Genomic DNA, 14,857 nt, shown 5'->3' with positions numbered 1-14,857 from the left:
CACTGACACAAGGGTGAGTCCATTTTTGGATGGACTATTCCTTTAAGATCAAACTTGTACTCTCCAGACCTGCACTGGTAATCCCTCTCATATGATTTATTTCCCACTGAATAAGAACAATTTCCTTAATTTCCAAAAGCATAAACTTGTCTTTCATCACAACTGCTTCAGATGGCATACTTATCACAAACTCTGCGTGAGACGGTTTGTGACTTGGATTCCTTTTTACGGCATATTAAAAATCATAAGACATTCAAATTTTCCAAACAAAGTGTTCCCTGGCTTTGGCAACAGAGGGTTTTTCCATTACTTGAGAAGGAAAGTTGGAGTGTTTGTTCTGGACCAAAGGCTGCTGTGGTATTGGGGTGTGGAGGGACCTGTGGTCTCTGTATTCAGGCCAAAGGAGAGGGAGAATAGGTTTCCCAGGGTGCTTTGCTCTTACGTTATGCTGCTGGCAAAAGACCTCATCTGCCTGACATACACACACACATACGCATGCAGAGTCTGATAATAGAAAGCAAGACTCTGCTACGGTGCTCAAGAGCTGAGGCTTTAAAGAGAAAGAAATCTCATGCTCCTTCTCTCCTCTCTTTCATCTGCACTTCACTGCAATTAAGGAGGAAGGAGAAGGAGGAACAAAGTGGCCACTCAGAGGAAGTGGATTCGACTAGTCTCATACATTCAGGAGAGAGAGAAGGGGAGAGAAACAGCATTTGAGGGAGAAAAAAGAGAGCTGGTGTCTAGGGTACTGTCCAAAAACCTGCCTGTTTGGGCATATCTTTGACCATATGGGTTTGAATATGTAAAAATTTACATCAAAAGTGACTGATTCGAGACTCTCTTCATAGGCATAAACTGCAAATGGCATACAATAGTAGTGGTACTCACAAAATCACACAAGAGACGCAACTCTCAATTGAGACCAATAAAATTAAACATTAGTCTTCAGCTGCTAAACATTAGTTTTTGGCTAGTTTTAAGTTGCTGAGCCAACAGTCAGATTCACTAATAAACGTCAAAACACACAACGCACAAAGCATTTATCATTAACAAACATTAACAAAATTTCACAGTTGAAAAGGTCCTATGTCAATATTGTATAGATGAAGCACAGTTCACACAGAAGTAACTTTCAAACCAAGCAGCTTTCTACTGGTAATTGCTGCAAATTTATGCGACTAACTTGAACCTAGGACTGGGAAAATAAATTGATGCATGTAATTGCTGCAAATTTATGCGACTAACTTGAACCTAGGACTGGGAAAATAAATTGATGCATCTGAAATTTTCCGAATGTATCGCGATTCCACTGGGATCGATCCTGAGTTTAGTGTACTCTGCTTGTTTCCAAATCCTTACACACACTTCGACCTAAAATAATCATTTATAAAATTTGAAAATCTTAAAGCGAATTACAAGGGTGTTCACAGTGGGCTGTGTTTACATTAATCTCGTGTCATAAAAGCCTACTGAGATGAGGTGAAATTAACGTTACATGACTCAGCCGAATGAACTAGCTAGATTAGAGCGCCATCTGCTGTTAAAAATTAAGCTCAGAATCGATTCCAGAGGAATCGCGATGCATTCTGAAAATCGCATCGATTTATCGTCCCAGCCCTACTTGAACCCAATGTGAAATCTGCATGGGGAAATCTTTTGCCTTAACGAAACATTCCCGCTTGTGTGGATTCCTATTGGAATGAATGGATTTCATTTTCGGTAAATGTGACTGGACATTTAGAATTTGGCCAAAATGAGGTCTAAAAATGAAGGAATCATATGTTGCTACCTAACATTTTTAAACAGGCTTTGTGGTGGATGCACTTATGATGTCTTAAGTTGCTGTCTAGGTGGGCAGCATACTAGGTTTTGGAAAAGAGTTAGTAAATATTAACATACATAGACTAAATACACACCAAAATATTCAGACAAATACAGCTTAAGATTCACTGGAACGTACCGGGTCAGATTTGGTTATTGCTGGGTGTGGCAAAACCACCGTAATGGACACAGGATCATATTGGCTACCATCCTATGCATTATTATAGAATTTTGGCACTGAATATGCGCAGGGAATCAAAACTTGTGAGGAGAAAACGTTCTGCTTATTGTGTTGGACTGTGTCCCGCATCTGGTGGCTGGATGCAGATTATTGCCTTGAGCTGCTTGGCCAGAGAGAGTTATGGGAGCTCTCGGAGCCGAAGGTGTAACACAATTTTGATGGGAATTGGATTCCGAGGCTAGGAATCACGTGTGGGTGGGACCACGGCTGCCAAGAGAGGCTGGGGCACAGAAAGAGGGAGGAATATGAGGAGTGATGGAGAGAGAGAGAGCACAACGTAAGAGAAAGCAGGAAGGAGAACGGGAACCCAGCGCCGAGAAGGTTTTAGGGAGATTAAAAGCCCAGAGCGAGGGGCTCTTAAGACCATCCGGCTAATTAAATATGTCAAAAAGCTCATAAAGACACATTGGGGCCTTTTCCCAGAGCCAAGCTTTACCAAACCCACCTAGTCAGCAAAGCCTTCACATCTTGTCAATAAACATTAGTCTGGGCATCAGTAAAACATCCACAAAATGGATTGGTTTATTAAACATATTACCAATCCCCTTTTTTACTACAGTCTCTCTACAGAAAAACTGCACATGCCAACGCCTGAAATTCACGCTACTGGGAAAATTCACACAACAAGACAAAAGCACAGACACATACATGGATAGATGGCGAAGAACAATTTTTTATATTGGCCCAGCCCTGTTTTTTCTACTGGCCCAGCCCTGCCACCACAGTGACGTATTCGTAAGTCCTATTGCTGTGTTCAATTCAACTTGGAAAGTCTGAATTTACAACTTATTACTTGGAAATTTGTAACAGAATATTACTAGATGTCAGACTTACAATTTGGAAGTTCAGGCATAAATCTGACTTTAAAATCTGACCTGGCAATAAAGACTGACTTAAAAAGAGCATGTGCAGTATTGTACACATACTCTATTCAAGACATTTTAAAACCTTTCATCATCTGGCACAAACATAATATAAACAACAAAAATATAACCCTTTGTGGGCAGTTTCTCAAGATATTTTTTCACGTTTTTTTAATATGTTAATTTAATAGTACATTTTAATACCATCACACCAAACAGATAAAACTCATCTACTCACTAGTCTGCTATTACAGTTAAGTTCATACTCATGATCTTGTAAATTATTCCAACTTTCCAACTTGCAGATTTTCAAAAATATGGTAATAGTTGTGTGTGGTTTAACAGCCTCTTTGTGTTTATAATCATGGTCTTGCTAAACTTTCTAACTCAAATTTTTATGGAAAATACTGAACTCACCTACTCATTAAGTTGTGTTCATTTGTGAAGTCAATGAAAACATTGGGTTTTTGGCGAGAGAACCAGGGTGATGTTTACTTCCGGGTTGGCCTACAAAACTTATGCCATTCTTGCAGCACTCCATGGATATACTGATAGCATATTATGTGCATTCCAGCATAAAAATTACTAACATTACTTTGAAAAAAAAAAAAAAAAAAAAAAAAAATTTTTACTCTCCAAATTATACTTGTTCATACCTGTTGTACCAAACTTAACAGTAACAATGATTTTCTGTAGCTCTCTTCTCTAAGCAGAGTTTTTCCAAGAACTAACCAGCATTCTAGACGTACCTCTATTATAGTTTAGTTATTTTTTTTCGATTCAGAATTAATCATTCAAACAGTACACGGTTTTTCTTTAGCAGATTTTAAAAGGAATACATTAATACTGGAAACAATGAAATGGGTGCAAAAACCATCTCCATTGATAATTGCACACCTGCAAAACAAATGCTAGCACTGCTCTCCTGTTTTGTGTCATCTTGCACACTTCAGACGATGGAACGTTTTACGGTCGGAAGCTGGAGATATTAAGTAGGAATGTCCCACATCCGATTTTGAATGGAACACAGGTTATAACTCCTCAACAGGGTCAGAGGTCACGTGTTCTCTGTGGGAGTCACATATGAGAGCGATACTCTCTCAAAAACATAGGATGTATGAGGACAGAGTGAGAAAAGAAAGACGAGAGCGGAAAGACCCCAGGCCCAATATCATCTCACTCATTTCACTGTCACCTGAACTGAGGGTCACATTATGGAGGAAGAGTGGGAGGGGGGTGTGGAGAAGAGCACAGTGGGATGAAGGGAGTACGCATCGGGACATAGTGAGCATCTGGGGGGAAACATGTTCCAGCATCTCATGGGCCACACACACGTTTTGTCCACTTACTGGGCTGCCTCAACAGTAAGTTAGCTAGTTGCCTACATAAAAAGCTTTTTTGGGCATAAGACCCACTCCTAGACAAGACTATGAGACCAAATAAAGCTGCCTAGAAAGGTAAACATGGTTTTGAGAAAGCCATAGAAGAGAAACCCACACATGCAATGAACCAATGTCAACACATTTTCATGACAAAATATAATAAAAAATAAATATTTTGTGAAAATGGCATGAAAAAAAAAAAAAAAAAAAAAACATCATATGCCCTCTTTTACAAGAAAGTACTATTTCAATATTTCTACTTCAAAAATGCATGTTTAATCCAATCCGTTACTTGTCTTACTCACAAAAGAAACTGTTTCAAAGCAAATTCTACACCAATTCTTTTTTCTTTCTTTTTTTCTTTCTTTTTTTCCAGTGTAGGCCAGAATCTGACATCCATTAAACAGTACACTAGAATAAACTAAATGTTAAACCACATCTTTCACTGGTTTGCATTAAGTTTCACTGTCATGGAGATCTCCTGGACAAAGACTGTAATGGATTTTCTTTAAAGGAGAGGCAGTGTTTGTGGAGTTTCACCATCATCCAAACCAAGCTTCAGGCAGTACACATGGTGGAGTGAAACAGTCAAGATGTAACATATGAAACCTTTTGGTCTCTTCCTATGCACATCACTCTCTCTGCTCTCTAGACCCACATGGCATGCATGCTCTCGACTGGGGTCTACACAGGGCCCTCAGGGGCCAATCCATCAGACAGAAGCACAAGCCTATCAGCAGGGCACTGGATTCAGTCCAGACCCAGCTGTTGGCATCAGTGTTTGAGTCCGCACTGATCCAAAGCAAGCGCGAGTGCATTCATTACCTGACTTCTGACAAAGCATATATGCTGCTTTCATCTACCATGGAGGGAGACAGATGCGACTCTGGGATAGGCCTCCTCACTCAGGTTACATTTTAATCACTAGTGCTAATTAGGGTTGGGAACTGATCTTTTTCTGAACAGTTCCTTTTATTTTTGGAACAAAATTATTTGACATTTATGACAATATGATATTGTTGAATGTCTGTTTGAATTCACTAATGTAAAAATAAATAAATAAAATACAAAATAACATTATAAAATAATGTAATAAAATGCTGAACCATACTTCTACTGATACTGCTGGGGTACACCAAAAATGCAAGAGTGTAATCTCTCTATGTGTGTGGGGGATTTATGCATACGTGTACATGCATATGGGCAGTATAAGCTCTTTTTGCACACCTGGAGTGAATGAAGATTGCTTAAATTAGGAGAAAAAAGCACAGCACTCTCTTTTTTCCACACACTTGTAAACATCGTAAAACCACACAACCACAGGGCATGCTATTCATTTCGAGTATTACCACAGGGCAGAGAGGCAGAAAGAGAGGGTCTCTTCTGTCCTGTGGCTAATAACTTTTGCTCTCAAGTTCTAACCACAATCCCCATTTAAAGCCAATACAGTCATCTGTGCAGTCAATCTAGCATCAGCACTGTTCACATTGCCGCTGCATGCTGCCAGCTATAGTGCTAACATAAAACTCTACACATTCAGAACCAACATTACATTAAAAATAAATCATAAATGAAACTCCAACACCCTAAAATTCCATCCAAACCACTAAAAGAGGGAGATAAAAAGACATGCTGGCTTTGGAGAGCCTGTATGGTTTACATTAGCCGACTAGTTTCTGTTTTCAACCCTGCTACCCCAGAACTGACTTGTAAACGTGTCCAAATAGAAATACAGGGGCAGGAAATTGGCAGAGATTTACAGTAATTATTGAGAGCTGGACTATAGGGGTTTGGGCCCTGTGACAAATATGATATGATGTTAAACTGAGGCAAGCGATAGTGGCAGAGGCTCGGGTAATCCACAGAAAAAGGATTTGAAGGGAGAGAGGCAAACGCCGACGAGCTAGCAGCAGCCTAGCACACAGTAATAGGTTTTCATTACATTGCAATCTCTTTTAAATAATCCTATTCATTTTTCATGAGGTCAATTTTTCCCAGCAGACGAGAGATAGAAAGCCAAATACGGCTCTCAGCAGGCTGTGATCCGTCATGTGATGATAGATTGCACAAGCTTAAAAAAAAGCTAGCTTTAAAACTGCTCATGTATTGTAGATACAAAAACAAACAGAAATAAAGACAAACATAAACTTCATATACTAGATGCACTCAGAGATTTGGATGCATCGAGTCAAAGGAAAGGATTTAGACATACAAAAGAAGAACAAAAGCAATTTGTGGCAAATCAATCAGAAAGGGGTGGAGGGATAATTATTTCATAATTGTCTTTTTCAAATGTGTGAAAGCTTATTGACTCAGCAGCAAATATAACTTAAAGATGCTGTGTGTTGGCTGGCACCAGCAATTCTGGGTTTGAAACAATGTGCTATTGTGTGGAAAAATTAGCTTATCCTTTGTCTTGACTACAATGATGCGCAGGGAGTTTTAGCCAATTGGCTTACATAAACCAATGTCATGTCCCACATAACTTGAGTTTTCGATTTATGAGTGAAATGTTCCTGCCTCTCAGAGACAAATAAGCTTAAATGGCATGAAAAATTACATTGTTGCAGAAGCATTAAGATACATTTACAATAAATACATAGCAATTAAAATGAATAAGATATGTCAAGTCATATTTATATATACAGTGCTTTTTACAGATGGTTTCAAAGCAGCTTCACATTAATAAAGAGGAAAGTAATTGTGCTGCTGTTCTAAAATCAATCAATTATAAAATGAATTGAGCTCTACAGAAGGCAATAGTGTCATTATTCATCTCAGTTTAGTTCAGTGTTGTTTCAACTGAGTTCAATAACTGCGCCAATGTTGCAAAGTTCATCAGTTATGAAACAAATTCAATTCAGCAATAAGCAGTTCAACAGAAGTCAATAGTGTCATTATTCAGCCATTGCTATGAGGTTGCTAAGGTGTTTTTAGTGGTTGTTAGCATGTTACTTTCACAGTTTCGGGGTAGTAACTGGGCCCATCTCTAAATTTTATGATATTCTGATCTCTATTTATGGCATTAGTCTTTAGGGTCAAAAAGACTGTTTGGACTAATTTTAATCAACCAGGTCACAACTGTAAGTCGAAGAAAAATTAAAAGGACAGTTCACACAAAAATTTAAATTCTGTCGTAATTTACTCACCATTCCAAATTTGCATTACTTTATTTGTTCTGTGAAACATAAAGGAAGAAATTTTGAAATTTTTGGGTTTAAAGGGATTCTCCACCCCAAAATGAAAATTTTGTCATTAATCACTTACCCCCATGTCGTTCCAAACCCGTAAAAGCTTAGTTCGTCTTCTGGACACAATTTAAGATATTTTGGATGAAAAAACCGGGAGGCTTGTGACTGTCTCATAGACTGCCAAATAACTTACAGTGTCAAGGTCCAGGAAAGTATGAAAAGCATCGCCAGAATAGCCCATCTTCCATCAGTGATTCAACCGTAATGTTATGAAGCAACGACAATACTTTTTCAGTGATTCAACCGTAATGTTATGAAGCAACGACAATACTTTTAGTATGTGAATGTCTCTCCACATCACCGTAGCGCCATTTTTGGAGTACATCCGCTGAATGCAAGATGCTTACACTCTTCTGAGTGAGCTGCGAAACAAGGATACGTTTTTTTATGTGTATTTACGCTTTGATTTGAACAAAAACAGCGCATATGTGTAGCACGGCTGACACAGAAGAGTGTAAGCTGCTTGCGTTCAGCGGACGTTCTCTATTGTTATAAAATTTTTATTGTTTGTGTTTTATTGTTCTATGTGTTTTCAAAATGGTGCTACGGACATTTTGTTCATGTACAAAAAGTATTCTCGTCACTCATAACGTTATGGTTAAACCACCGATGGCAGATGGACCATTCTGACGATGCTTTTCATACTTTTCTGGACCTTGACAGCGTTACTTACTTGGGCAGTCTATGGGACAGTCTCAAGCCTCCCGGTTTTCATCCAAAACATCTTAAATTGTGTTCTGAAGACGAACTAAGCTTTTTAAGGGTTTGAAATGACATGGGGGTTAGTGATTAATGATACAATTTTCATTTTGGGGTGGAGTATCCCTTTAAATATCATTCATGTCCGTGGGACGATTTATGCTAAGTGTGATTGTAGTCCAATTAAATTTTAGTAGATGGAGTTACCGAGCTCAACAGCAGAAAGAAATGTCCTGCCTTAGCAAATACCACTGATGGAGTATGAAGGTGAAAATAAAGACTTTCTGTCGTATAACCAAAGTGTATATAAAACAAGCAAAAAGACCTGAATTATGACTGAGAACTGAAAAACATTCATGTCCTGCTAATGACACGCACACTCACAACAAACCAATTGTAGATTGTACAATGTCTATCTCTTATAAACATTTTCCTGTTTTTCTATTCAGCTCATTCCTAAAACACAATGTGGATAAAGGTGGTTTTCCCCACATTACAAATCTAATTCTGATTCCACACAGAGGGGTAGAACAATACAAAATAGGTCAATGAATAATGCTTCTCTAAAAAGACTCACGCTCATCGAACAAATGTATTCCTAGTCTGCCGGTGAGAACAAAAGCTCAGGAGAATAACACATTTTGGCCTTGGACCTCCACACGAAGATGAAAGACAAGCATTTAGGACAGTTTCTGATCAAAAGAAGCCAGGAATAAAGGACTCTGAGTGCAAGTATTCATCATGAAGTGCGATTGTATGAGCACATGGGGATGAAGCATTTTCTCTGGAGAGGCTGGTATTAGGTTTATGCGAGAAACGCAATTATGCTAGTACCTATTTTATTGTACACAGTTCACTCAGCGGATGTTCAGACTGAGCTATTTCTTTGTGTTTTTTGTCTTGAATGATAAAATATATTAGCATTTAAGTAACAGTGTTGGGAATCAGCAAATGATTCCCTGATTTGATTCAGATTAAGAAGTTGTTGATCAAATTTTAAGTTGTTATAACTAATTGCAGCAATATCTTTTTACAGTGTATCATTCTGCTGAAGTAAAAATGTGTTAAAATTCAAAACTTAAAATTGTTCAGTCTAATATGACCACCGGAGGGTTAACTGCTTTATCATAAACATTTACATTCCAGTAATCATGAGAACCTTTTAAAAGTAGAACAGGTTTCATGAAGAAACTATATTCATGAGTAACTTTTCCGGATCAGTTTTAAGATAGTAAGTGGCTCACATGGGCGTCACTTTGTTTTAAAAAATGGTGAGGACAGTTTAGGAGTTTACAAACATGCTGACGTCACAAAAAAAGGCTTGGCTCATGAATATCAATTAGATTTTGCACATAATTTAACACAATCTCTTAAAATCTTCTTCTGTATCATATACACCCCTGCTGCAAGCTAATTTTATAAAGTGGTGGGGACAAAATTGGCCATGGCCAATGACCACTATAATGACCACCTATGGTTCAAGATGAGAGTTGAGATGAGGTCAGAGAGATAAAAACTAGCTAAAAAGGTTGTTCTGAATGAGAAAGTCCTTTGCCGTGTGTCTATTCGGTGAAAAATCAGTAACACACACTCTTACGACAATAAAAGCCAATCAATTGTTGGCATAGTCGACTGCCACCACCGAAACATTACTTTGTGAGAACCAAATATGGAAAACTAATGAAGTGTAATTGAAATTCTGCTGCATCCAGCGTTTTAAGAGAGTGAAATAATTCTCATTCAGTGTGTTATGGAAAAAAGCAGAGCTAATAGGGCCATCCTTAGCTAATGTGTGGAAATGTGCTGCACTGTTCAATTGTCATGGTGAGCGTTCAATTTTTAGAGCCGTCGCACCCATCAAGCCCTGCACAGAAAATGACTTGCAAAAGCTGCCATCTCATTTCTGTTTTAGTGATCCCTCCATTCCTCAGAGGCAGTCATCCAGTGGACCCACTTCCTTGCTCACAATGTCTCTCTCTTCTCATCTGCACCTCCAGCACCTCTATAATCTCCTCTCTCACTCTCATTACTCCTTTTCTTTCCTGTCTCCGTCCTGAGGGAGTAAAGGTGGGAGAAGTCTGTCATCGTTCTCCCCGGCGGCTCTCTGTGAAAAAAAAATCTCCTTGCTAAGACACTAACTGATGGACTCCCTTAAACTGCTCTGTGGAGTGCTGCAGAGGCCCCGTCTGAACATTTGCTGCAGGTATATGGGTATCGTAAACCTAGTCTCTCATCTTTTTTTTTCTTTATTGCAGGCAGAGCTGAGAGAAGAATAAAGGGTAGGACATGATCAGAGAATTATATAAGACGTCTGAATAGAAGTTAACAAAAAACCATGGAACTTGATGTACACATGAGCACATATTTGGTTAGGTCTTATTTCTAAATAAATAAAATAAAATATAACATACATATTATATATATATATATATATATATATATATATATATATATATATATATATATATATATTAGTTAAATTAATTAGTTAAAATAAAATAAAATAAAAAATGATATGAAAACATTACATATAAAAAACTAAAAATAGAATAGAATAAAAATACTTATTTCTTATTAAAATCAAATGTTCTGCATTACCGTAATCACGATTTTCATGAAAAAAAATACTTGTCTCTTTATGTAAGTGTGCATACATATACATATATGCACCTCTCTCTCTACACACAAATATATATTTAAATATAAATGTATATACATATACATTCTTCTAATTCTATCTTTTTTATTTTCCAATTAATTTGTTCTTAAGTGGTTTTATGAAATCCATCCAACTGCTCAGCTATTCCAACACAGTTATTGAATTTTCAATAGATGATGGTACGATTTACTTTTAAACCCCCATCAACAGTAACAAAACAACACTGGTGTACTTCCTGCGCTCTTCATTAATAAAGTTACACAATAATCAAAACAAAGCCATTACAGCAGCTGTAAACCTAAATCTACCGTACAGGTTTATATCCTCACAGCTATTAATGCCTCTGAGAGGATCCAAAGAGAAGGCCAGTGGCATAATTCACTCGATTTTTTTCCTTTTAATGTGCATACACCCAGGTAAATGAGCGTACACCAAAAACATTTCAATTAAAAAACTATTCAAACTTTCTATTATTCATGAACTAAAGGGGTCTCTCTTTATTGGTTATGTATTATTAATATCCTAGCGCTTGTATCAAAGACGATCCAATTTCATAACCAGCACTTGGAACCAAATTACAGTGGGGTTTTTATTCATGGTTGAATTGGACCGCGGGGCTCGCTCAGGCTGGCCATTGTGCCACCCACCATAGCTACAGTCACCACGGTCACCAGAGAGCAGCCCCCGTCTGCCCCCATCATACTGAGCTCTTTAATACTTTCACTATTGTTTTTATAAAAAGCCATCATGTGACACAGATTTGGTCTGTAGCTGTGGCTGATGTATCAGATACAGAGCGCAGCTGATTAGATTTTCAAGGTAATGTTGGAACACGAGAGATTAATTGCGTTACAGTGAGGAGGAGCATTGATTCATCCCCCAGCATGCACTTAGACCAGTCAGCCCACATTTCACATTGAAGAGACTGCTAGAACATGGATGGTTTCCACTCCTCTTAATTTGACATATTTTGAATATATACTATATGAGATCCACTCACAGGCAGATGCATTATGCAATTAGATTTGTGTCAAAAATATAGAATGAAAGTAATATATACACCACTGTTCAAAAGCTTGGGGTCATTAAGATTTATTATTATTATAATTACTTTATAATAATTACTAATTTTATTTATATATATTATTTTTTTGGAAAGGAGTCTCTTTTAAAAATCAAAAACATTAATACTGTGAATTTTTTTTTACCATTTAAAATATCTGTTTCTATTTGAAATATTAAAATATTTGTTTCTATTTCTATCTGTTTTCTATTCTATATATTAAAATGTAATTTATTCCAATTTTCAGAAACCATTACTCCAGTCTCCAGTGTCACATGATCCTTCAGAAATCATTCATGTGCACAGAATGTGCTGATTCAGTGCTTAAAAACATTTTTTTTAATATCATCAATTTTGATATAGTTAAGTTCCTTAATATTTTTGTGGAAACGTGATGCACTTTTTTTTTTGTCAGAATTCTTTGATGAAAAGAAATTTCAAAATAACAGCAATAATTTAAAAGATAAATCTTCTGTAACATTATGAAATTATTTTCTGTCACTTTTGATCAATTTAATGTGTCCTTGCTGAAGTTTAAAAAAATAAAGATACAAAAAACATAATTAAAAAATATAAATATACTGACCCCAAACATTTAAAAGGTACTGTGTAAATTAGCAAATCTCTTCACTTTGCTATGTTTGCTCAAAATTTTATACTTACATTTATGCATTTAGCAGATGCTTTTATCCAAAGCGACTTACAGTGCATTCAGGCTATACTTTTTTTTTTTAAACCAGTATGTGTGTTCCCTGGGAATTGAACCCACATCCTTTTGCGCTGCTAACGCAATGCTCTACCATTAAGCCACAGGAACCAGGAACTTCTTTTCCATTTCTATTTATGGGACAGCACATAGAGAAAGGCAGTCAGAGAAATCACACAATAATGTGGATGTCAGCCAGCAGCTATATCACCCTGCAGCCCAAGACTGGTTGCCCACTGAAGCTAAGCAGGGTCGAGCCTGGTCCGTACCTGGATGGGAGACCTCCTGGGAAAAACTAGGTTGCTGCTGGAAGAGGTGCTAGTGAGGCCAGGAGTGGGTGCTCACCCTGTGGTCTGAGTGTGTCCTAGCACCGTCCTTTGGATGAGACGTTAAACCGAGGTCGTGACTCTCTGTGGTCATTAAAAAAATCCCAGGATGTATTTAGAAAAGAGTAGAGGTGCGACTTCGGTATCCTGGCCTAATGCCCCTTGGCATCTGACCATCATGGCCTTCTAACAATCCCCATATCTGCTGATTGGCTTCATCACTCTGTCTCCTCTCCACCAGTAAGCTGGTGTGTGGTGGGCGTTCTGGCGCACTGTGGCCGCCGTCGCATCATCCAGGTGGATGTTGCAAACTGGTGGTGGATGATGAGGAGATCCCCCCTCACAATGTAAAGTGCTTTGAGTGCCTAAAAAAGCGCTATATAAATGTAATGAATTATTATTATTATTATTATTATTATGTCTTACCTAGATCCATGCTCTTAGATGACTTCACATGATTCTGCTCGGTATGACCCTGCTGAACTCCGTCTGTCAAAGAAGTGTCAGCTGAATGAAGACCTAAACTCAGACTGGATACACACATACACATCTCCTCAGTATCTTAAGTAAGTCCGCAGTAAGTCACTGAACTTGCTGTTTAAAACAACATATAGTGATTGCATGACTACTTGTTTACTAGTCTGATGAAAATGAAGCACCATAAAATACTCATGTTCCACTTGCTCATTCATTGAAACTTTATTATGTTCAGGATGGTTTTAAAAGATTTCTGGCTTGTAAACCCTACAAATTCACACACCTCAAGCCATTTATCTGTCATTTTCAATACAAAACTAATATCACACAATGTGGCTACACTGGGATACAGTTTGCGGATAGAGGAATTGTCCTCCTGATTTTGCCAAGTATAGACAAAGACAAAGATAATGTGACGAACTGGGTTTTTAAATGAACTAAACTAGCCGGTGCACACCCTACATGGAAAAGAGAGACATGTTTGTCAATTTCGGTCCGAGGCAAATCCATGTTACCTCTGCTGGAGCTCCAGGCTGTCCTGTCTATGAGGATTAGCAGCAAAGCCTTCATCATCCCCCTCTTCAACGTGACCGTATCCCCCATTTGAAACTGTGAGAGAACGGGGAAACCAAGAGAGGGAAAAGGAATCATTAGAGCTCTGTGGTAATATTATGCGGGCTCATTTAAGAGGGGTCTGCTGGGGTCAGGCCAACGGTGGAGAGAGGTTACAGTCTGGCTCGAGCACTGAGACAGACAGACAGAGATGGAGACCATTATCAGCTCCAACACACTGCAATCTCCACTCGCCTTTAATGATCTTTCACTCCTATGATAATGGGACTGAGGCTTCGGATTGACTTGATTTTTTCCTCCTCTAAGCTCGGTTAAGGTTGTAAGAGAGTGTGTATGTGTCTGTCTGGCAGAGATTGTCTCTCTATAACTAAACATATGTAAATTATCACTATCATGGCTTAATTAGTCCTATTATTCATCTATATCCTTAATGAGTAATGTTTATTGTAACTCAGTTTATTACTATTCATTTGTTAATCAGTTCATTACTATTTTTTTGCTATTTTAACATTGTAGTACAGTGCAGACCACACAAAAAAAATTATGCATACACACATACTCACGCACGCACACACGTTACCGTTCAGTATATTCTAAAATGTAATTTATTTCTGTGATGTAAAGCTGAGCTTTCAGCATCATTACTACAGTCTTACAGGTCACACGATCCTTCAGAAATCATTCTAATATACAGATTTTGCTGAAACTTTTCTTATAATTTTTGAATAGTGTTGTGGTAATTTTTTTTTTTTTTGTATGCTGTTGTGGTGCTTAATATTTTTGCAGAAAAACAGAA

At 37.8% G+C, this 14,857-nt stretch overlaps 1 protein-coding gene across 1 annotated transcript in view; it reads right to left on the bottom strand.

Moving 5' to 3' along the window:
• The window catches only part of LOC109090008 (partitioning defective 3 homolog B-like), a 141,711-nt gene that overhangs the window by 24,027 nt on the left and 102,827 nt on the right, over positions 1-14,857 (bottom strand). Inside the window, exons 14-15 of the mRNA XM_042763083.1 lie at positions 14,004-14,097; positions 13,438-13,541 (exon numbers count right to left, since the gene is read on the bottom strand). Of these exons, the coding sequence (XP_042619017.1) occupies positions 13,438-13,541; positions 14,004-14,097 (198 nt within the window). The remainder of the gene's footprint in view (positions 1-13,437; positions 13,542-14,003; positions 14,098-14,857) is intronic.

This window comes from Cyprinus carpio, chromosome A9, assembly GCF_018340385.1.
Source record: "Cyprinus carpio isolate SPL01 chromosome A9, ASM1834038v1, whole genome shotgun sequence".
NCBI classification, from domain to species: Eukaryota; Metazoa; Chordata; class Actinopteri; order Cypriniformes; family Cyprinidae; genus Cyprinus; species Cyprinus carpio.
The sequence above is the reverse complement of the archived record's forward strand: the minus strand, read 5'-3'. Positions and strand labels throughout refer to the sequence as shown.